The sequence below is a fragment of the Phodopus roborovskii genome, unplaced genomic scaffold (genome assembly GCF_943737965.1).
Source record: "Phodopus roborovskii unplaced genomic scaffold, PHOROB, whole genome shotgun sequence".
Classification (NCBI taxonomy): Eukaryota; Metazoa; Chordata; class Mammalia; order Rodentia; family Cricetidae; genus Phodopus; species Phodopus roborovskii.
Window position 1 is genome coordinate 13,494,750 of NW_026126480.1, and position 24,720 is coordinate 13,519,469.

Consider the following 24,720-nt stretch of genomic DNA (forward strand, 5'->3'; position numbering starts at 1 on the left):
TATGATAGCCATATCAGAAATAAACATGCTGAACACCACCAAACCCACTTACTGTCATTGGAAACTATTCTGGCCTGTCTTTTATCCTGTCCCCCTAGGGTCTGGTTGTCATCAGTCACTGACTGACATTCCATATGTTACTGGCATCCAGCTTCTTCGCTGTGACCATAGGGTTTTCCTGAGACATCCCATCAAATGTCTGATGAAGTCATCCTTTGCCCTAACTACCTGATTGAGCTCTCAGGAAGTCCTGATATAGGAACAGAGGCTAGTCTCCTATGATTAATACAGACCATCAGTTGCCCAATAGTCACTTCTCTTTCTAGAGGTTCACAAAGCACCCTTTACCCATCTCATCATTCCTCCATCCAACAGTGTTAGTTTCTCTCATGTCCATCTCCCTCCAGTCTGGGTCCTGTTGGAAGATAAGGCCACTGCTTTCACCGTGTCCTTGGCCTATTTGTGCTGTGGGACTTGATGGAATGTCTGAGTGAGGCCACAAGGAGGTGGCCTTCTATCCCCCAAACTCCTGAAGGCTGTGGAGCCCCTCTGGCTCTCCATCAGGGGAAAGGTTTCTGGGTGCTGTCCAGGAAATTGACTCAACATTTCCTTTGCCCTAGACCGGGAACCCTAAATGGGAAGATAGGAAATGCTTTGCCTTACCCCTTCTACAGAGATATCTGTCCCCACCCACAGTGAGAACCACCTCTGTCTTGGTTGGACCTGGAGCATCTAAGCACATTGGAAGGGAAAGGGGAAAAAGATGATCTTTCTGTCATTTTGAGTCATCAGGCCTTTGGTGGCACTTTGAAGTGGGATGGGGGAAAAGCTATTGTCTTTTTTTAAAAAATTGTAACATTTCAAACATTTATGAAAGAGAAATGAACCCGTTTTAAATCTTAGCTTCACTGTTTGCCGCTATATGACCATGGGGCAAATTATTTCAATTCTGAGCCTGTTTTCTCTTCATGTGATGAATTATTCAGGTATAGTATGTAAAGACTGTATACCCAGAAAATGTTAGCCTGTGTCTCTGCTCTTACTCTTCTGCCAGACCCAGGCAATCTGTAAAGTGAAAGGGGAAAAAAAAAAAAAAAAACCTCCCCTGCTTCCTTCACCAGACTGGTAAGGATTAAAACCATGGGTATAATCAGCAGGAGATGCAGCATGGGATACATGCCTTGTAACTGTTCTTGGTTAGAGGCAGCACATTTCTAAGAGTATATGTCTAGTGTGTGCACATGTTGAGCAGTGGTCAATGGAGGACACTGCAAATGAGGGGACTCTCTTTCTTGCCCTTCCACTGTTATCCTTTGTCATTCTCAACATTAGATGTCAGACTCTGGGAAACAGAGAAGACTTGCAGAGGGCCTGGCTTCAAGAGTTAAGGAGACTGACAGTGACAACTGAAATGTGACAGGCTATGACCAGAAAAGGGAATGAGGAGAACAAGAACCCAGAGAGGGGATTCCTGACCACTGGCCTTGAAGAATGTAGGATCTAGATAGTTACCAAGATAAGAAACAGGACTCTGGTCAGAAGGAGCTGCACAGATACTGTGCCAGAATAAATGTGACAGGGAAGGCACACCGCCTATTCCACCATCTTTCTGAATGCTTCCTTGATAGGGAGCTTAACTACTCAAAATACTAGTCTCCATGGGTACCTCCAATCATGGAAGGTCGTCTCTAATACTCATCAGAGCCTCTCACTGGAGACAGGAAAGAGACCGCCAGGATCGTGAATGAACATCAGGATGACGGGAGCAGAGGCACAGAGGTAAATGTGGAAAAGGAAGAGTGGATGAGAACGCTATTGCAGAGATCACTGTAATCTTTTTTTCCTAACAATATTCAAACTTTGTCTCATTCAATCCTCATAAAACCCATAGAAGTAGGCAGGGCAGCCTACTGCCCCTAGCTAGGAGGGTAAGTGCTTCTCTTCACCTACATTTGATTGACATCTGGGACCAGCAAAGAGTCTAGGGGCTCTCCCTTACAGGAACAAGGACATGCTCACACACTTGCTGTCAGGAAGGCTTTTCCAACAGACAGGAGAACAACTGACATGTTCTCTCGGTCTCAAAAGATAGCTCCTGAGAAGATGATAGTTTTTTCTGGCAAATATGAATAAGCATCTGTGCTGGGGCTCTGCACTGGTGTATAGCAAGGTAGTGACATGTATAGTGATAGCCTTTAACAGAATTCTTTCTTGCATGAAGATAAGCAGAAGGCTATGGCGTGTAGAGGATGGTACCCAGCCTTTTCTGAGTTCTTCTCCAGTCCCAAACAGCCTGTGGGAGGTGGTAAGGAAGCCTTCCTGGAGAAGACAAACTCAGTCTTAAAGATGGAGATTAGAACTCACATGAGGGTGTTTCCCCATTTGAGCATATGTGATGATGTCAGATCAAAGGCAAATACTGACCTGTGAAGAGCAGTGGGCTCTCTGGGCGCCAGTGAGCCAGGCCTCCCCACCAGTGCCCCTTCCACTATCTTCATCTACCTGAGCAGAGAGATCCCAGCCAGTCACAGCAGCACCAACCAGCACCAGCTCCTTACCCACCCAAGCACCCCTACCCTACTTTCTGGGCCCAATCCTTATTGACAGATCCCCCAGAATCTGAAGGAATTCAAGACAAATGGTTAAGAGGATGGAGTTAATAAAATTTGAAAAATTGAGGCCTGTCACTCCACTAAACTTTTTTCAATACCACTGACAGAAACATATTTCCCCAATGAGTGACCTTCCACAGCTGTAGCGGGCAGGCGCAGCCGCAGCCGCACTGCCAGGAAGCCAGGCTGCTATTTATCAAATATTATAAGCTGGGACAACTAATCTGGAGCAGGAGAAGGAGGGGTCCTGCACCACACTGCCTAGGGTGCTCCAGGTGTTTGCCCCAGCCCCAGACAGCCAGTGGGAGGTGACGGATGGCCTGCGATTAGTGCTCCCACCTCCTTTCAGCCCTCTCACTTGCTCCCAGAAGCCTGGCCCTCTAGACCAGCTGCTTGGCCTGGAGGGGCCCTGGGTGGGAGGCAAGGGGAGGTCAGGCCAGGGCACGGGCCATCCTGATGCCCCCGGAGAGGGCAGCCGGGTGAGGCCCAGCGTGGTTATTTATTGGAGTGTAATGGTTTGTGGCCGTTGGTCTTGAAGGTGAAATCGATCAGTGGTAGAAGTCAGGTTCTATCAATTATTAGAGCAATTAGTCAAGTCAGAGGGAGGGTCAGAGTCTGGGGGGAGTAATATTGGATGGACATTATCCAGGTGCCCCCGCCTCAGCCTTCCTAAAGTGGGGCAGATGTGCTGCCCTGAGGCTCCAGAACCTTGGAGAACCCCGCCTGACCTGAGAGTCTGCTGGACTGGAGCCAAGGCCTGGCACCACTGTAGAAGGAAGCCCCTGTGCTGGCTGGCCCAGGTGCAGACATGTCCTACCTGTCCCCACCCCATGCTTTATGAGAAGTGACACGACTCCTACTAGAAATTACTCAGTGGCCAATGTTTATGGCACACATTTTTCATTCTGTAAGCAAATATAGATCACTGACAGCACTTGTTTGAAGCAGCTAATCTCACCCTCTCCTCTCTTCTCCCACTTCCTTCTTCTCACTTCTCCCCCCTCTGCAGAGCACATAGCTAATAGCAGAGCTCCCCTCCTGGCAGCCAGAAAAAGGAGAGGCCTCTCCATCACTCCTTTGAGGCTCCTGGCCTAGCCGTGCTATGAGGATGAGAAAGATGCTGTCTGGCACTGGCCCCTTGGACCTTGCAGGACCCTGTTTGGTGCCCCGCACCCAGAAAACAGGACAATAAACCCCAAACGCTCTGGTCCTTCTTGAACTCTGTGGTTCTGTCTATCTGCCTGTCCTTCAGCACAGAGCCCAGTCTCGGCGTTACTGTCATGAGCTCATCATCTCCCCTTAAGCTCTTGAAGATCTGAGTCTGTGCTAGACTCAAACTCAAAGGAGACCTGTTCATAAAAACAGGAAAAGGTGTCTGCCAAAGAGACAAAAGACTGGTCACAGGATTGAGGGGAGGGTTTGAAAAGAGGTCTTAAAAAATTCAGAGTCAATGGCCAGATTATCAGTAACCACAGAACAATAAGGAAGAATTAAAAAAAAAAAAAAAACAGGTTCCCAGCACTCAGGAAACCAGGGTGCTTGGAGGGGGGGGGGTAGCTCCATCAAGTTCAAGGATGGGGTGGGCTATGTAGTGAGCTTAAGGCCAGCTGTCTCTAAAACAAAAAAAAAAAACACAAAGTGAGTGTGGGGAGGCTGGGAGGGATGGGTTCCTGGGTTAAGAGTGCATGCTTTCAATTCAGCAGAGGCAACATTGTAACTCCAGCTCCTATGCTTCTGACCTCTGTAGGCACCTGGGCGAGCGCACGCCCGGACACACACACACACACACACACACACACACACACACACACACAATATTAAATAAATATCACACACACACAACATTAAGTAAATATGGGCCAGGAGGAATCTATATAAAGAAACTGCTCATTGGCCCTGGCAGTCCTGCACACACAGTGCTGCTGGTGTGCAGGTCCCAGTGAGTGTCAACTGATGTAAAACAAAGAATGAGGCTCTGTGTTCTTAAAAAACTAGAAGCTAAGTGGTGCTGGTAACATATCTCTTGTTCAGCCAGCTATGCAGGAGGTGTGAACCTTACTGGTGCACTCAGTAAACACCAGTATTGAGCTAAGAAGATCCCTCCTTGCTGAGACAGCCACCTCACTAAGAAGGCTGGCTGTTGTTGGTGCTGTAGACCACTGGAGGGACTTCAGCAGTGGTGCAGCATTGCCGCTCTCTTGAGGGTATAGAGAACTGGAGTTAGGAAAACTTAGGGCTAGGTAGGACTCCTGGCTCAAGACAAGAGGCCTATGGCTACTGACTATGCTTAATCCAGTTTCCATGTCAGTATCTTGGTGACTTTAATTCCTCAGGGTTTGGAACATTAAATGGAAAAACAAACCACTTAGTAAGTGCAGAGTCAAGCAGGAACATAGTGACCAGTAGACGGTTGTTACTGTTACTCCAGGGCATCTACTGAAAAGACAGGAGACATACAACAGAGTGTGGTGTGGTGGTGTACACAGCTAGTCCCAGTACTCCTCCGAGTCTGAAGCCGGAGAAATGGTTGAGCCTAGGTATTCAAAGCCAGTTTGAGGTGTGGGGGGGTGTTATACTCTGTGCCCCACACCTATGAAGTGCCCAGAAAACTAAATCCTGAGTTCAAGATCTATTTGGGCTCTATAGTAAGACACAGTCTCAGGAAAACAAAAGGCAACAACAAATGCCATAGAGACTTACACAGTTTTTAAATGTTCCAAACAGCCAAAGGGGGGGGGGGGAATAGTTCATACATGTGACCAGTTAGTAGATAAGAAAATGTGATGTTGCAGAACAGAATATTATTCAACCATGCTTCCACATGAAGGAACTTTGAAAACATGTGCCATGAAAAAAGCCATACATTGATGGTCACATGTTGCATAATTCCAGTTACATGAAATACCCATTAAAAAGAGACAGTCAGGCAGGTCTCTGTGAGTTTGAAGACAGCCTGGTCTACAGCGCAAGTTCCAAAGCTACAGAGAAATCCTGCCTGAGAGAGATAGGGAGGGGGAGAGAGAAAGAGAGAGTCAACCATTGTGGGATTTTTTTTATTTTGGTTTTGTTTGTTTGTTGTTGTTTTGTAATGGATATGGGGTTTCTCCCTGGAGAGGAGTAAATTATATAGTATTGATTGTTACACAACCTGAGATTAAACACCAAATGCTATACTTTAAAACAATTGGTTTGTGGCTGGAGAGATGGCTCAGCAGTTAGGAACATTGGCTGTTCTTCCCAAGGACCTGGGTTTGATTCTTAGCATCCACACAGTGGTTCATAATGCCAGTTCTAAGGGATCAGACATGCTCTCCTGGCCTCTTCATGTACCAGGCATTGGCATTTTAGGGGCCTAGGCCTAGGAAGATGGCACAATGGTAGGTCACTTGCCTAGCATGTATGAGGCCCTACTCCTAGCACTGTTTAAAAATAAAGAGGGAACAGTAATTTTATGGTATATGAATTCTATATTTATAAAATACATGAACATTTAATACTAATTGAAAATAAGATTACATATGATCTTATTTTTCATTTTAGTAGGGGAGGTTGTTGTTGATTTGTTTTGTTGAGACAGCGTCTCACTATGTAGCCTCAACCACCCTGGATCTCCTGTCTCTGTCTCCCAAGTCCTGGCACTAAAGGTATATGCCTGATTTCATTTCTTCTTACTTAAAAGTTTCCTCTGCCCTTCCTTTTCCCCAGTGATCGCACTCTGAGCCAGGCCCTGTGCTGCGTGGACCCTCGTAAGGTTCTTATGGCAGCAACTAGACTAAATGCCCCTTCTGTAAATTTCTCTAGTAAGAAAGGAGCGTAGGAAGTGCTGCCACTGACATTCGTGCATAGCTAAGCCTGCTAGGCTTCCTTTCTGATAGTATTGGAAGGCGAGCCCATGAAGCAAGGCTACCTCTATCCTCAGGTTCCACTGCTTCAGAGTTTGTAAGATAGCTGGCACAAAAAGAACCACAACAGCAAATTTGCCATGTCACACACTTGGGAAACAGAGGATCTCTGTGAGTTTGAGGCCAGCCTGGTCTACAGAGCTAGTTCCATCACAGAAAAACCCTGCCTGGAAAAACAAAAAACAGAAACAAGATAGCTGGCATTGGTTAGGGTTAGAAAGAGAGTTGCCCAGAGCTGAGCTGTGGCAATAAGATTCTGGTAGCACTGAGGTGAGAGGAGTCTTTCCTTGTGATTTCAAGCCTTTCTAAGTACACACCATACACTGACGGCTCTGTGTCAGCATTTAGAAGGTAGTCTCGTGGCTCTAAGCTAACCTTTGTCATCAGCTAGCAGGGCAGAACCACAGTCCTGAGATGTCCACACCCTTCCAGAGGACTTGGCTGACCTGTAATCCCATTTAGGAGGCTGAGATAGGAAGGTTGCTTTGAGTTTGAGGCAAGCTACTCTACATATCAAGTGCCAGGGCCTTTCAGTTCCTATTTAGGCTATTCTGTTTTAGAAAGGAACTCTTTATATGGCTTTGTGTTCCTTTATATGCAGTTATGTTGGAAAATGTGAACATTTTAATGAATGTATTGTGTATGTATATATGTGAATACATGTGTTGGCATTTATGTTGGGTGTATAAATCTATGAATTTATTTGCTGAGTTTTATTAGCATGTTTAGCTGCATATACATATATATGAAGGCCTGACCTCCATCAGGGAGGGCCACATATTCTCTTCTTCCAGATTAACTTAATATGCTTTGCTGTCATTTTGATATCTCATAAATTTCCATGAGAATTCATACTGAAATTGAGGCTCCCAAGCTACCAGTAGGTGAATACTGAGGACCTGCTAATCATTCATATAGCCCTGAACATTTATCCTTTTCTTTCTGCCAGGAGCCAACCCCCTTCAGAGGAATGAGATGGGACACACACCATTGGATTATGCCCGGGAAGGGGAAGTTATGAAGCTTCTGAAAACTTCTGAGACCAAGGTGAGTAAAGAAAGGAGACTGTGTCATTTAACCTTCTACTCTTTTTTTTTTTTTTTTTTTAAGGGTGTGTGTGTGTGTGTGTGTGTGCATCATGTGCATGCAGTACCTGGAAGAGGACATTAGATCCCCTGGAACAAGAGGTTCAGACAGTTATTAGCAGCCACATGGGTGCCAGGAACAGAACCCAGGTCCTCTGGAATAACAGCCAGTGCTCTAAGACCTCTCCAGCTCATAACCTTCCACTTTTTCAGTTACTTCAGGTTCCACACCAAAATCACTTAAATGATCTTTTGTTTTCTGGCAACTGGTCTTACTACATAGCCAAGGCTGGCACTCCCACAGTAAGTTATCAAGACTAAAGCAAATGTAGTTGATCACAAGGAGGTGTGTGTGTGTGTGTGTGTGTGTGTGTGTGTGTGTGTGTGTGTGTGTGTGTGTGTGTTTCCATGTAGGGATGATCCCAGAAGACCTGGCTTTCTGACCTTTGTCGTGTTCTCTTTCTAGCCAGTCTGTTGTCTGTAGACGGGCTAAAGTGCTGTGATTGCAGGCATGCATCATTCAGCCAACCCTTAATGGTTATTGTCTATTTAGATTCACATCCAGCTCTGGTCTTACCAAGAATAGGGAGATTTCCTTTCATAAACATGGAGAGGAAGAGGCCCAAGCCATTTGGCTTCAGAGAATTAGCAGTCACATTTATTTTTAAGGTGACAACCTCCCAGCTTCTTTTCAGCAGAAGGTACTAACCAAATGAAGTCTTGAGTAAAATATTAGTTTCTAGCTGAGTGATGATGGCACATACCTTTACTCCCAAGTACTTGGGGGGCAAAGGCAGATGGATATCTGTGAGATCGAGGCCAGCCTAGTCTACAAAGCAAGTTCAGCCAGGGCTGTTACACAAAGAAACCCTATATCAAAAAACCGGGAGAAAAAAAGTTCCTCGGGCCTCACATACCCTACAGCCTCCTACAGTGTCCTTTCCAATTGTCACTCCTTCACCCTTACCCTCCACACAATCTCAGTAAGAACCATCTCCATTCTAATGTTATTTTCTCAACCAAACTTCCAAACTCTCTAAAAAATTAAGAGTAAGGCTCCTGCTTTGCCCAGCTACCGAATTTACAATTTGGGAGCAATTGGGTAGAATCCAAGAACCAGACTCACAAATCTCAGACCTGGCAGGAACCAGGACAGTCATCAGATCCTGTGATGGGAAATCTTACAAAAGCAAAACAGATGAATTAGAAAGAAATGGAACTGTTCTGGTTGAAGGGACGATGGCCCGACTGTTGCCCGTGCAGCACACTCTTCCCTCCTGGCAGCTGCTGAGATGCAGCTACAGCCACTGCAGTAGATGTGGATATAAATTTCTGAAATGTGCACCTGCTGACTTGTTTTTACTCCTGGAGATACAAAGCCAGTGTTACGATGCAGCTTGCCTTTGTCCCATAGTGAGTTAGTGTCAAAACTGAAACTAATACACTTGACCACAAGGGTATCCGATGAGTTTTGTGGCGGGACATAGCCTGGAATGCCAGGCTTCTAATCCCTCGTCTTTGCTTTTTCCAACACTGTCTTGTTTGAAGAGATAATTCAATGTGACGGGTCCCACCTAGTGGCAGATACTCTGCCTGTCTGGGACAGCAAAGATTTGGGTTCTTACCCTAGTGTCATCACTCTGCCTATATGACCTTGGGACTAGCATTTTCCTCACTGAAACCTCCATGAAGCTCCAGGAGAGAAAAATATTGAACCTAAGGTTCAACCAGGTATATTGTTACATATATATCAGGAAAAGCTGAACTGTGCTGCTGTAAACATCCAGAATTTCAGTGGTTTGATCACTTATTTTTGCCTTGTGCAAATGTTCACTGTTGCTGCAGAACAAGGGCAGGCTGTGCTCATCAAGGGCACGCAGATCCCAACTTTACAGTACCCTCTCCCTCCATCCTACCCTGTCCCCAGTTGCTGATTGCTTGCCAGAGAGTAAAGTATCCTCTGAAGCGTCTTAAATTTTCAGTTGAGAGCAGGCAATGTAGCTCTTACCATACAAGCCTCACAACCTAATTTGGATCCCTAAAACCTATGTAAAAGGTAGAAGGAGAGAACCAACTCCACATAATTGCCCTCTGACCTCTATACTCATGGCCACACTCACAGTTGACTACTCAGTCTGGAAGTAGAACCCTTTACTTCCTACAAGTCACTGTCCAGAACTAACCACAGAATCCTACCAAATCAAACTAGGGCAAAGAAAGTAATCCTGCCAAATTCTTAGGAGAGTTGGAACAACTTGGTGATCAGCCTCAGATACAAAGAGGGCATCTCTGATATGCTTAGTCATTGTCTTAGGATAATTTCTTAAGAGAGGGGGTGGGTTAAGAAACAGTAGCTAGCTTTTCACAGCCCACCCAAGTTGATTCTTGGGACCAAAAATAGCTGCTAAATTCAAGGCACCCTAGAAACAGCTGCACTGCCATTCAGGTCAGCTTCTCCACTGCCTTCATGAAGTCCCTGCTGGTTCCAGATCTCCTCAGGAACTGTATCCCATCACCTCCTCTTTAGACTTGGCCAAGAACACCTGTGGGCTGGTGCTGGTTGTGCCAAGGTTCTTTCAAAGCGAATAAGCATCTTAGTGTCAGCACAGGTCATTAGAGGTACTAAATGCCACTTAACAAAATATGGTCACCTAAGGGAGGTGGCCACAGTATCAGCCTAGTACCAGGTGCCCTCAGCATCTCCACCTCATTGTTCTGATGTCTACATTGTCTTTGGGTTTGTTGTTCCGTCTCTCCTTACTCCTTTCTCTGCTTGTTTTCAAGCAGATCTAGCTCTTTAAGACAGATTTTTGTGGGAGAAGCTCTGTTTTGACCTGATCTCTCTCCCTCTGCCAGGTAGTAAGCAATAGCTGCCCCTCAGAGTTCAGGCCCTGACATCTCTAGAGTTGGAAGGTACTGGAGTTCCAGTTCAGACCTTCCCTCCTGGTTGTGTCTAGGTGTGTATCTAGTTAGGGTTTCTATTGCTGTGATGAAACAAACACCATGACCAAAATCAGTGTGGGAAGGAAAGGGTTTATCTCATCACTCACAGTTCCATATAACAATTTGTCATCAAAAGCAGTGCAGGCAAGATCTCAAGCAGGCAGGAACCTGGAGGCTGGAGCTGATGCAGAGGACATGAAGAGGTGCTGCTTACTGATTTGCTCAGCCTGCTTTCTTATAGAATCCAGGACCACCAGACCAAGAATGGCACCATCCACAATGGTCTGGATCCTCTTCCATCAATCACTAATTAAGAAAATGCCTTACAGACTCTTCGTTTTGTTTTTTATTTTTCAAGATAGGGTTTCTCTGTGTAGCCCTGGCTGTCCTGGAACTCACTCAGTAGACCAGGCTGGCTTAGAACTCAAAGAACTGTGTGCCTCTGCCTCCTGAGAGCTGAGATTCACCACCACTGCCCAGCATACAATAGCACAATTTTATGGAGGCATTTTCTTTTCTCAGATGACCCCAGCCTGTGTCAAGTTGACACAAGACTGTCCAGCACGGTGATGGGGGATGTCCTTCTGTATATATGTTTCTCTTATTGGTTGATGAATAAAATACTGTTTGGCCAATAGGCAGTAGAGGCAGGAAGATAGGCAGGGCTAGGAGATGAGAATGCTGGAGAGAGAGGCAAAGAGTGCTCGAAGAGACACCATGTAGCAGAGGAAGGAGTAACAGTTCCGGACCCTTCTCTAGTAAGATAAGACTACATGGAAATATATAGATTAATAGAAATGGGTTAATAATTAAGGCAGAAGTAAGTAAGAAGCCCTAGCCATTGGCCAACAGTTTTATAATTAATACAGCATCTACGTGTGTTCATTTGAGGCTGAAGATAAGCAGAATCTGGCAGGACAAGAAACTCCAGCAACAGCACAGTATGAGTTACTACTTGTCTGATCTTACCTTGCTCCCCTTCTGTCCCTCCTGCAGTGCTCAGTACCCAGTAAGCCTCTTCCACCTTGACCCACCGTTCTCTAGTCAAATTACACTCATTGTAGAAAATATGTGAGTATTAGCATCATATGTCTGATTATGGAAACTTTTAGTAATAAGATAAAGAGAATTTAATGTTATTTAGCCTTTTTATGAATGGCAGGTCTATGCTGGACTGTGGGCTAGATAGCAGAAATCAGATGAGTAAGTCCCTCCAGGAGTTCACAGTCTGACAGGCAGTCATGCAAATGAATCAGTGGATGATTAGTCAAGAGAGACTTCCTGCAAGAGAGGTCACCAGAGCCCAATCTCAATGGAAGTATGGTGCCTACTGCCTGTGTATGGTGCTACTCATGTTGTTCCTAACAGTTACTGAGTGATCTGGGCACTGTGCTGCATGCTTAACGCGCACTTTCTCTCTTTCTGTAACAAACCTCAGGGGGAACTGAACAGATAAGAGAGAAGGCAGTGACACACAGGAATAACCCTGTCTTAGGATTTTAAACAGGTGTACCTCAGTGGTACTACATGAACTCTTTTGAGACCTACCCACATCTCTTTACATAGGTACCTAAACCTACTGGCAATCTTCTTATATACCAACCCAGAGTTCCCCCAAAATGTGAGTTTAATGACACAGGACTTTCGGCAGCCAGATGGCAAACGGGACAGTGATAGGAAGGGGCTGGAGGATAGACTCTGCTGTCATGTCTCTGCTATATTATGTCATCACCTACAGGTGTTTGTGTTCCCTGCTTGACCCAGAAGGTGATTCTAAATCTCCCTTTCCCCCACACTACTTGTGATTTCTGCATATTTAAAATTATTCATAATCCTGATTTTTCACCTTATTCCTCCTTTTAAAATATATCACTGGCTCTCAGAATCTCTGTCACCTTAACTGGATCAAGTGATTTCTTGCAATGAGCTCTCGGGCTCTGAGTCAGCAGTCCCCAGGCTTAAGCTACTTTAACCCCTGGAAGACCTGAAGTGGAGAGGCCCAGCCACTGTCTCTGGCTTGCTGTCCCACTGTGGGAGAGACAGGCATTCTTGCCTCCATTATGGAAAGAACTGGCAGGTGCCTCAGGGATGTATAGAGTTTTGGGGGTGGGATGGCACTAGGAAAATGTGGCTTGCCCACCTCCTGGCAGAATGGGCAGGACAGGCTTCATAGAAGAGGTTAGCCTAGATCTCACTGTGAATGATTTCAGTACATGGAGAGTTTAATACTTAACGCCTAGACCATTTTCATGTCCTAACTAAGAGATGAAAGAGAGGTAGAAATATATCTCTGTGCACATGATGGCAGATAAAACAAAAATATGGGGAGCTATCCCATGATGAATATTCAGCTGAGGGGGATTGCGCATGCCAGCCGCAGCTCAGCCGCAGCTCCTCTCCCGATCTTCACTCCACTGAGACTCTCTAGGAATTTATTGCTCATTTTAATCACACCCAGAGAATGAATTGGCAGGAATATTAGGCAGATAGGCCCATCCTATATATTTTATTTGCATATCCCAGTGACAGCATCACAAGCACAATTCCGATCTCTATATTTTCTCATTTGCTTCAGGGTAGCTGGGGATGTGATACTCCCCTGGGCCAACATCCCAGTCTGAGAATCTGGGTGCTCCCACCAGACCTGAGTGAAGCTCTGCACGAGTGGTGGGGTGGGGCACCCGGGAGTGCAGGAGAGCACATCTTCCTCCCAGCATCATGCTCAGTGTCCCATGTTCTCTGGTGTACGTCTCAGCCCAGGTACCTGCTTGCCTCTCTCTGTGTGGCCTACGGTGGGTCACATAGTTGGTAGCTTCATGGGAATAAGCTTCTGTTGAGATCTCTCCTCCTGCCCCTTCAGAAACTTTTTGTTGAAATATGTCTGTGTAAGGAAGGCGTACATACCAGAAACATGGTTTGTGTGTTTTCACAAACACTCCAGACAAAGAAATAATCCCACAGGCCTGTCTAGCTCCTAGCTTCCCTGCTTTAATTTAGTCCAATTTTAGAAATCATGTAACAAGTTTCAGTAAACTTTTTATCAGACCCCCCCAAGCTGCTAACACACACACACACACACACACACACACACACACACACACACACACACGTAGATAATTATATAATTATACATGAAGATATAGGTAAATTTTTCTGAATTATTTTAAGGTTATATTCATGATGATTCTTTACTCTCCTGTGGTTGGGGGGGTTGCTTGTTTGTTTTAAAACAAGGATTTGTTTGTATTTTGGAGATTTGCTTTTTTTCTGTAGCTGGAGATTGAACTAAGAATGTGCAAAACCAGTGAGCAACATAGCTACATTTTCTTATGTACTATCAGCAAAGTTATCAAAATCAAATTAAAATAACTGATATTGATAATAAATAACCTTCCCATGGTATTCAGATTCCCCAGCTCTGCAGGATCACTTTGCAAGAAAAAAGTCTGCGGTCCTTAAATCGCATCCAGTCGTCATGTTACTGATAGGAACTGGTTTCTCAGTCTCTCCTGTCTTCTGTGAGCTTGCCATTGTCACAAGTACAGGCTGGTGATTTTGTAAAATGCCCTTCATTTTGAGTTTTTCTACTGTTTCCTTCTGATCCAACTTGTTAGATATTTCTGACTGGAACATCCACTGGTGTTTATTTTCAATAAATTCACTATCTAATCCTGTAGTAGACGCATGAGAGCAAATTTGTGTTTTAAATCTCATATCCAGCCAGTATACACCTTTAATCCCAGCACTTGGAGGCCAAAACAGGCAAATCTGTGAGTTTGAGGCCACCCTGGTCTACAGAGTGAGTATCAGGATAGGCTCCAAAGCTACACAGAGAAACCCGAAAAACAAAAACAAAATTCCATCTCCATAACTAGACCTTAAACTCACTGAAGATGGGGGCTTTCTCTCATCCCCAGGTAGAAAGTGCAGGCTCCAGAGGCAGCCTTCCAGGGTTAATGATCTGTCTCTCCTGCCACCAGTGGACCTGGTTTCAATTTACTTATCTCTCCAATCCAGACAGTGACACAGTCAGCCTTCCTTGAGCTATGAGGATCAAAACCCTGACCACAGATCAGACAAGACCCATCAGTGAATGCCAGAAACTAAAGCCTGAAAGCTTGCATAGTGACAGTGTCAAAGTCCCTCCCGAAAAATAGGAATTACAAAGGGGAGAGTGAAAAGGAGAAGCCTGGCAGTTACCACCTTCCCCAGGGGATGGGAGATCAAGAGCCATGGGATAGTCAGCACCACACAACCTGGATCTGAGAGCATCCAACTCTTTCCTCACCATAGCCACTTACTTGCCCTTAACCTTCTCTCACCAGTCTTGTCTTCGGAACAACACAGCTATTTACAGAGATGTGACACGGTCAGAATCACATAAGTAAATTCCAGCCAGGTCTGTTAGCATCAGGAGAAACAGCCTACCCCTGTCAGGATGGCTCTGGAGCCTACAAAAAAAGGCCCAGCCCCAAGAAGGATTACCACAGAGAGATGAGATTTAAAACACATCTCTAGCACAAACAGAGGAGGGACTGGAAAAGTGAAAAAACGGGCCGTGGAGCCTGCCCTGTGGGCAGCCCTCTTCACATGGAGTGCATTTTATGGGCTAGTTCAAGAGGCTTTCAGGTCCCTTCCTCTCTCTCTCACCCCCTAGACTCCTGTTCCCATTTGACTGGCATCCCTCAGACTCACTATATTTTTTAATATAACTCAATAAGGCAGTTTTGTTGTGTTGGATTCCCTGGATTTCCTCAGCTATCATCACTCCTACCCGTCTCCTCCGTCCCCACTGCTGACCTTCCTGTGTAGTTCTTCCTATCGCCACATCTCAGGGACTCATAGACTCCTGACCATGACCTAAGTTCAGATCTGCATTAGGAATCAAAAGTCTAGGGCATACCTGAGAGTATGGGTGCAGCCAGTGTCTCTGGCTGCCTCTCCTCCAAGAGAAAGTGCAAGCTTGGCCTGGCCTCTCCTGTTCCTTCCTCTATACCTCACAACCCCACTCTTGTCCAGGGACTTATTCTGCCCACCTGCTACCAACACCTCAGCTGCCCTTGCCTTACCAGCTTCATTGGCAAGCCTGTCCCCTCAGGCGTGCCTAGTGATCAAGATGCTTGTCACACTCCTTCTACCCTAACCCTCCCTTGCCGTGCCACTCAGCCTTGCCACTCAGCTCTGAGTGGAGCAAGTTTAGCTAGGCCTCCCAGCCCTTTCCTGTAAATGCACTCATAGCCAGGAGGAGTGCCATATTAAATCAAGACTGATGGAAACCAGGGGCTGTGATTATCCAGCCAAGATGCAGCATGGGAAGCTGGCTGCTGCCAGCTCCAGGTGAGAGTGTCTGAAGTTAATTGTACCCGGCTTTTATTAAGAGAATGGTCACTCCCCACAGCTGCTCTCCTGACGGTCCCTTCACAGGACCTTAGTCCAGCACCCTCTGCTTCTGTTGGCTCTTTACCTGCCATGACTTTTAGATAAGTGGAGCCCCACTAAAGCAGACCCTTGAACTCAGTCCCATAGCCTTCCTCCAGGTCCCCTCAAAAAGCCAGGCACAGCAATAGTCTGCATCCATGGAGCCCTCAGAGCTCCTCTCCTTCTGCTTCCTCTCCCCCAGGTTGAACAAATGCAAATCAAGTGTTTTCCTTCTTCAGTTATTTAGATTTTTGTTTTGTTTTGTTTTTCTTCAACTGACTTTCTACAAGGTTCGGCTCAGGACAGATACCTTTAAAAAGTGACTCGTGCCTAGTTTGGACAAGGCCAAGTGTTCAATCCCTAGTAGTGTAGAACAATACAAATTAAAAAGTAATTAGTACACTTTTTAGTTCAAACCCTTCTACACCTTGGCAAAGAAACAGAGCAGTAACATGTGGCCTCATTTAACCCCCAACATGCTGCACATTTTCTATCATGTTTGTGATTTGCATAATACATGTATATAAATTCAGATTTGTGTATGCCATGGTGCACATGTGTGTAAAAGTCAAAGAGCACCTTTCAGAAGTTGTGCTGCCCTCCCATGGAAGGAGATTAAAATCATGCAGTCAGGTCTACAAAGCAAGCACATTAACCCAGTGAGCCATCTTGTCAGCCCTCTTGTACATTTTTACCAAAGAAATCTGATATACTTCCAGTTTTGTTTTTTGTTGGTTTTTTGTTTGTTTGTTTTGTTTTCTAAATAAATAGCTATTTGAGACAAGAGCTTGGGAGGATCCCAGTGTGATCTAGGGGTTAATTTCATCGGAACCTTTCCTAAAACCATCTATGAAACTGCCAAGAAAGCAACCAGTCATTCATACCTGTTGCCCCATGCACACTTCCATAGTAATTAGAGACTCTTGCCCTTTGTCTAAGAAATTTTAGCTACATAAAATCTTGACCTCAAAGAAAAGAAAGAAGAAAGGTTTTCTGGAGAATACTTGGGGAACCACGATAGTCATACCTCACTCAACAAAGTGGAATAAAAAGTCTCACTAGGTGGCTTTGCCTGGCACAAAAGGTAAAGGTGTGTTCTGTAAGGTCCCATAGATGGAAAATAATGCAGATACAGAGTTCAATACCATGTAAGGAAAACTGGTGGCCAGAGACAGCTGCCTCAGATCATCAAGGAATCTCCAGAAGTGGACCATGTGAAGACAGCACCTGCAGAATGAGGTTCCAAAAGAGAGAGCCACAGGAAATGCTTCCCAGACAGTGGACACCCAGATGGACTTGGTTCCAGCTTCCGCTTAAGCCTGAGGACCTCTTCTTTCAGTCTATGGTCCTCTCCCTGTGACTAAATAAATTAAAAAGGATCCTGAACTTGCCCCCCACCAAAAACTAAAAAACAGAGGACAGATTAGCCAGTTAGTTACGGGATGGCCTAAAGGGAAGTAGTAATTATCCAAGGCCAGGGCTGGCATATAGCTCAGGATTAAATGTTCGCCTAACATGAGGAAGAACCCAAGGCGCAAACCCCAGTCCTGGAAGGAAAAGGAAAGGTAGAGAGAAAAATATGCTCAAATGCTTCATAAGGGTAGGTGCTTCGAACGAAGACATCTGAGTCACTCTGACTACCACTTAGTATCCACCCACATTTCTGTCTGCCAGGCTTTGCCAAGTGTTTATCTCGTTTCCTCCTTAAAGCATCCTACAGGGTAGGTATGAGCACTATCTCTGTGTTGTGGTGAGGGAGCTAAGATCGTGGGAGGAAAACTCACTACCCAAGTCACTAGCTCTTAAATGGACGAGGTCATTGGCGTTCATATCTGTCTACAGAGATGCTTGTTCATTCTGCCACATAATGGTTCACTATCAACCAGAAGAGGAGCCCCAGGTAGGAGGTGACTTGAAAAATTGAGGCACCGGATGAAGTGCTGAGCACAGTGCCTGGAACTCAGCAGTGTCATGGCTGTGTGTAAATGTGCCCAGCAAATCCTGGCAAGCCAAGTTCATCTTCAGGCTCCTTCAGGCTCTGTCCAAAGTTGACATTATTCCATCGAGAGAGAGAGAGAGAGGAGAGAGAGAGTCTGTGTCTTGCCATCAGCACCTCCCAGCCCAGTGGGCCTGAGTGCTGAATGGGCTTGTGGGCAGGGAGGAGGAAGAGGCAGATATATGGCTGGAGTTGGCAGAGCCAGGTGATGTATGTGGCGCCTGAGGGAGCTGCACAGTGACACTCTGGATTCCAGCCGGCAAGCGTCACTCCACTGGGATCGGTGCCGAATTATTGCTCCATATGAAACCGAGGACTGATGGGAGCTTTCAGTTACAGACTGATAGCAACAGCCAAAATTGGATTGTTTGCTATTTATTTTTTTTAACTTCTGTCAAGGTCACTACTATAACAGGAAAACACTACCCAAGCAGCAGGTATTTTTCATCCACTCTGCCCACAAGAACAATCTGCAACCACAACTTCTGTGACAGGGCCTTACCTTGTCAGCTCTCTCCCAAGAAAGATGCCCTAGTTACTAGGGCCACCTAAGACCTGGCATCTGTGTCTCAGTTTAGGATCTGCCTATTTCTGTTTCAGTAAATGATTCCCCTTCAGGCCCACACCCTCAGCCCCCTCTGCCCAGTTGCCACTCCTCCAGCACCTGTTAATCTTCTTTTTTGTGTCTACCCTTTCATTAATTTTTCTTTTTTTTTTTTTTTTTTAAGACAGGGTTTCTCTGTAGCTTTGGAGCCTGCCCTGAAACTCGTTCAGCAGACCAGGCTGGCCTCAAACTCAGAGATCTGCCTGTCTCTGCCTCCAAGTGCTGGGATTAAAGGTGTGCAGGGATGATCTGGACCAGCACATTACATTAATTTTTACACTCTCCAGATGCTGCTGCTGGATCAAAGTCCATGCCAGAAGCAACCAGAGCCTGCCCTTAGGAAGAGCTCTATGGAGTCAGGATAGGCTTACGACATTCAGAAAATCTTCCAGGAGCATTATTTAGTGAATAAATGGATAGATGGAAGCACTTAAGGCTGTCAAACCCCAAGGAGCATGATTGGTTCTGTCCAAGAAGTGTTTGTGAATAGGCCCTGGCCCTCCTGCTTGTCCTAAACAGTGGGTCCTAAACAGGGATGATCTGGACCAGCCTTCAATGGTCATGAGCCCCTGGAGCCCCAACATCTGCAGTTTTCCCAGCCTCCCTGAACCATTTGCTCTTTCTCCCCCAGTACATGGAGAAGCAGAGGAAGCGTGAGGCAGAAGAGCGGCGCCGCTTCCCACTAGAGCAGCGACTGAAGGAACACATCATTGGCCAGGAGAGTGCCATTGCCACCGTGGGTGCTGGTGAGTCCCCAACACTAGTCAGGTGGGAAAGGGTCAGGGCAGATTGTGCTCCACCACAGAGGTGCAAATCTAGCCGCCCCAACGCCAGAGAGATGCGGTTTATATTCATGTTATCATTTGCCAAGTACCATCTGTATGCCAGGCATTGTCTTTAGCTCTTGGCATCTTTTAGGTCATTTAGTCCTTATAGCAATGCTATGAGATGGGCATCATCAAATACCATTTTACAGAGGCATGGTGCTGCATTTAAGAAATCTGATCCAGGCTACTTTCCTGTGCTTGGAATTGAATTCTTGCCATTATCTGGTCCACTACCCCACCCCCTACTTTTAAGCTGGGACACTTGAGACTCAGAGAGGGTGGCAGCTGAGCTAGGATAAGACTTAAGTTCCCATATGCCAGCCAGCTCAGGACTCATTCCCAAACTTTGAGAGTGGTTTGCCAGCAACTACATGGCCAGATCATCAGAAAACATCCCAAAAAATGCCTTCTCCCCCACTGATAAAGAGCTCATTCCCATCCTGAGGGCTTCCTACCAACAGCTCTCTCTCTTGGCAGGTGTGTACAGTGGGTGCTGGTGAAGGGAGGGGCCTCACCTTTGTTCTACAACTCAGACCTGTGCCTGTTTCAGGGTGACTTGAGGGAGGTGAGGTAGGGAAACAATTGCATGTGCCAGACTAAACACAGGGGGGTCATCCCCTGGAGACAAGTGATTGTCCAAGGATGTTCTCTGCACCAGCAGCCAGTTTCAGGCCTCGGTTTACACCTGTGAAGTCACAACCTAGTCTTTATATTTTGAACAGGCCCTTTAGGCTATCTTCCACTCAGCTAGAGTGTGAACCCTCTATCCTAAACTGTCTATGCCTAAACTGTCAGTCAGTCCTACTGTCTGGCCCCTCTAGTCTCTAAGTATCTCATCCCATTACATGCTGCCCAGTGTCTGTTCAGTACTCACCAGGCTCTGCCTACTAAGAAAAGAGCCATCAGGCTGGAATCCAGACTGCCCACTTTGGGGACAAGTTAGGGAGTAATTGAAAAATGATGGCGTTACCCCAAGACATGTTGAGCCTAACCTTCTCTCCATCATCCCCATGTATCAGGAGAGCTCATGAGCCCTTCACCAGGGGCCTGACTCCTTTAGCAGATGAATGGAGCCTAGGGACCAAAGCCGCCCATCCCATCTAGAAGTCAGTAGGTGACCTGCAAGGTTCTATCAATGCTGGGAAGAGCCACCAATTGGGCCCAATCTGCACCTGGATGCTCTTGGGTTCTAGTTATGCACATCTGTGTCCAGCTGCCACTTTCAAGATGGGAGCCTCACATGAAGACGTAATAGAACAAACCACTTGTTGGAGTCTCACTTCCACACGGATTGGACTACAGCTACCCTAACAATGATTCTGCTTCTTATATATCTGTTTCCTTCGACTTTCTCTTAACCTCTGACCGTCACTTCTCAGCAGACCCTCAAGCCCAGAAACAGCATTTTACAGGGGCACTGAGATGCTGTTTTCCTTTGTTGGAATCATTTTGCTTACTTTTGTTGTGAGGTGCCAAGACCAACACCCCATGACTCTGAAGCCCATGTTTTTCTATCTGCCATACAGCCCACAAAGTAGTCCCTGTCCTCGAAATACTTTTTTGTGTTGGGTCCTGTACTCTTGATTAAGCCAGAGCTGATTTCTTTCACCTGTAACTGGGCACCCAGTCCCAGCTTGCCTGTTCCCCAGCACTGAGCTGACCTCTGGTGCCTGTCTTGATGTCATCCTTTGCTATTGCTTCAGACTGGGTGATCTACTCTCCACCTCCAAGAGCTGTCAGAATATGCACCCTGGGAACTCCATTCCCTGAAAGCCTCTCTCTGTCTTCTGAACTCTGCATGAGGTCAGCAGTAAACTAGCTGCCAGGAAGGCCCACTTCTTGCCCCATTGTATATAGATTGGCCCTGCTATGGCTCTGGTGACCCTACCACATGACAGTGCCCTTGGGACCCATGTTGTACAGAGCTTTACCTTTTTTTATTTCATTTGCTGTACACCTGCCTTTCTGAGGAGCCCTGCCACTGGATCACACTCAGAATGCCCTGCGCCATGTTCATTCCTGTGACCAGATCCCAGAACTTCTGGATGCCCAGAAAAAAGAGTAAGCAGCCTAGTGGCTACAGCTGCAAGCCTGGTCAAAGCATGAGGTGTTTCTACCCAGGAACTCCAGCAGGCAGAGGAGGGTGGAGCAGATCCAAAGACCATGTCAGGTCTTTCTGGATTCTCCAAGCTAGTGTCACATGTGTGTTAGGGACTGTCTAGATGGGGACATAGCCTGGCACCCCATGGGTACCATGAGGATGGGCATCCAGAGAAGTGCTGCAGAATGAATTGATTTGATAAATGGCCATTTATTACCCTCACGAATTGGCTGAAACCAATTTCGGTCACATCAACCCCTGGTAAGTGCTGGGATATTGATTTGTGCAAAGTAATACAGTGAATTTATCAGTGTGATCCCCAGCTGCGGGGCTTCTAGCAAGGCTGGCGCACAGTTACTGCCTTACAAATGGAGGAGCTAAAGCACCAGCCCTGCAAACCAGGCCCCCAAGGCTGCTCTTGTCTGTTTGGGTCACCAGATCCATGAGGCCAAACTATATACTACATGGGCATGGAAAGTAAGCTTTGCCTTCCAGAACCCAGTCAAGGGATGGAAGATGTCATCCTGCCTGGCAGACTTCCTGGGAGCTCAGGACAAGCCCCACTCACCTTGGAAGGCTGTCTGCTGAGCATATTCAGATCTAGGCCTCCATTCACTGATCTCCTAGATAAACATGTAGACATTTCCTTGGCTCCGCCTTCCTTTTCACACAGTACAGCTAAAGTATCAAGTTCTGCCATTCCCTTCCCTGGTTCTCACTCTTAGCTTCTCTTACTTTTCCTATACAATTTTTACTTACCTCATTGCTGTGATAAAACACCTAACAGTAACCAGGTGGTGATGGCACAGGCCTTTAATCCTAGTACTTGGGAGACAGAGGCAGGTAGGTCTCTGAGTTCGAGGCCAGCCTGGTCTACAGAAGGAAGATTTTATTTGGGCTCATAGTTCAAGAATATAGTCCATAATAGCAGGAAACCATGGTAACAGGAACTTCAGGCAGTTGCTAATAAAGCAAGCAGTTAATGCTGGTGCTTAGTCACTTTTTCCTTGTTATTGAGTCTGGCACCCTGCCCTTGAAGTGGCACCACCCACGAACTAGGTGGGTTTTCCACCATAATTAACCTAGTCTAGATAATCCCTCACAGGCATGGTCAGAGTCTTGTCACCTAGATGACTCTAGAACCTGACATGTTGACAGCATGCACCATTATGTCCTGATACTCTCTGATCCAGCCATGCATTGGCCTCCTTTCCTTCCCCTGGTGTTCCTGTTGGGCCAGAGTGATCATTAGAAGCACAAATCTAAACACTACTCCCTTGTTGAAGGCTTTGAGTGGTCCTTATTGTCCTGATGTGCCACAAAGGGCCCACTGCTGGTGTTGCTGCCCCCTCCATCACTGCCCCTGCTTGCACTCACACCAGCCACTACAGCCTGCCCCTGCCTTCCCACACACATGATGCTGCCTTCCCCATCTGAGTCCGTGACTGCTGCCCTCTCAGCCTAGGCCTTCCTGTCACCCTAGGGTCCAGCCCAGCCCTACACACTAGCTAACCCAATTCAGGAGCAATGAACTTCAGGCTCCTTGTAAGAAACCAGGACATGTTTGTGTTATCCACTCTCCACAGTAGGTGCTGAAGCAGTTTGCGAAATTCACTTATGTGGTATGGCCCCTTGTCTGCCCCTGTCAACTGCTCTGAGGAAAGAAGACAAGCTACAGCACCTGCCCTTTGGTAGCTCACAAGCCTACTGGAAAGGGAACTCTTGTGAGGTTGTTAATTATAGCCATACTCTTGGCCTTTGACCTCGTGAGTGGGCAGCAGGTTAGCCTGCAGCTTCAGAACTGTGTCTGTATAAGGACACAGGCATTACAGACATTTCCCCCAGGTCCCAGTAGATCCTCAGAATTCCTTGTACTCCCTCCCTCATGCAACTCTATCCTTCCACAGCACATCTGCCAGGGCCTTACCACATGCCCCTCCCTAGCACGCTTTCCAGTTCTCCCCTGGACTTAGAGCCCTCCCCTGGGCTTCCTGTGAGCACCTGTCATTACATTGGTGGTTTGATATCAGCTACCCAGGCTGCCCCAGAACCTTCAGTTGGACGGAAGCAGAGCCCTGGGCTGAGAGTAGGTAGCTGTTTCTTCTCTTTGCCTCTGTACACCAGAGCCTTCCCAGGATGTCCTAGTCTACCTTTTGCTTCAAGCATGAGTGTCATCCAGGTACAAATGCTCTGCCATACTCCCAGCACACCATCCCATCTCAAGCCCGCAGTCTCCGTGGCAGGGTTTCCCTCAGGGGTGCATGCCAAGTAAATGGCAAAGCTTGTCTGCAGAAAGGATGCCTAAGACATCCTAGAAGGCTCAGGAGAGACCAGAAGTCTTTCCCCAGAGTGGCAGAAACCACCCGTAGGACTGAGTCTCTCCCAGCCACTGTCCTCTGTAAAATGGGAATTGGAGAATCAGCCTTCTTTTTTACCATCCCAGAAATACCAAGAATTCATTTAATCAACAAACACTAAACAATCAAACCAGTGAAGACCTAGTTGAAATAATCCCTAAGTAATTAGATTGCCCAGCACCAGCCTCCCCAGAACAAATTCAGGTTGGGGCACTTTCTTTCCCAGATATAAGGGCACAGGTAAGAAGAAAACACCTTACATTGATTTTCCATGTCTGGCTCCTTAATTTCCTCCTCATACTTCTTGAGATTATTACACTGTTGAAGGAAAGATTGTAAAATGCTGATACCAGCCAGGTAGAGTAGTGTATGCCTTTAATCCCAGCACTTGGAAGACAGGCAGGTGGATCTCTGTGAGTTTGAGGCCAGGTCTACAGAGTGAGTTCTAGAATAGCTAGGGCTACATAGAGAAACCCTGTCTCAAAAAACAAAAACAAACCAAAAATGCTGATACTGAGCTGGGCTGTGGTGCTGTGGTGGCTCACACCTTTAATCCTGTACTTGGGAGACAGGGGCAGGTAGATCTCTGAATTTGAGGCCAGGTTGAATGTTAGGTCTACAGGGTGAGTTCCATGACATCCAGGGCTACACAGAGGAACCCTGTCTCAAAACAAACACACACACACACACACACACACACACACACACACACAATAAATAAGTACGTAAATAAATAAAAAACAAAATTTTAAAATGCCGACACTAACTGCCACCGTTGCTACCACTATGACTCCGATGACTTTCACCCTCATCATTGCCCCTCCCTTTACAGCTTTTCTTCATGCTTTCCTAACCATTAACTCACTTCATCTTCA

The 24,720-nt window shown here is 46.3% G+C and overlaps 1 protein-coding gene across 3 annotated transcripts in view; it reads left to right on the top strand.

The window, feature by feature from the left end:
* Positions 1 to 24,720, top strand: part of Clpb (caseinolytic mitochondrial matrix peptidase chaperone subunit B) — a 116,833-nt gene that overhangs the window by 74,585 nt on the left and 17,528 nt on the right. For all 3 annotated transcript variants that reach the window (XM_051192398.1, XM_051192400.1, XM_051192399.1), the window contains 2 exons: positions 7,464 to 7,561; positions 19,192 to 19,306. In XM_051192398.1, coding sequence (XP_051048355.1) covers positions 7,464 to 7,561; positions 19,192 to 19,306 — 213 coding nt within the window. The remainder of the gene's footprint in view (positions 1 to 7,463; positions 7,562 to 19,191; positions 19,307 to 24,720) is intronic.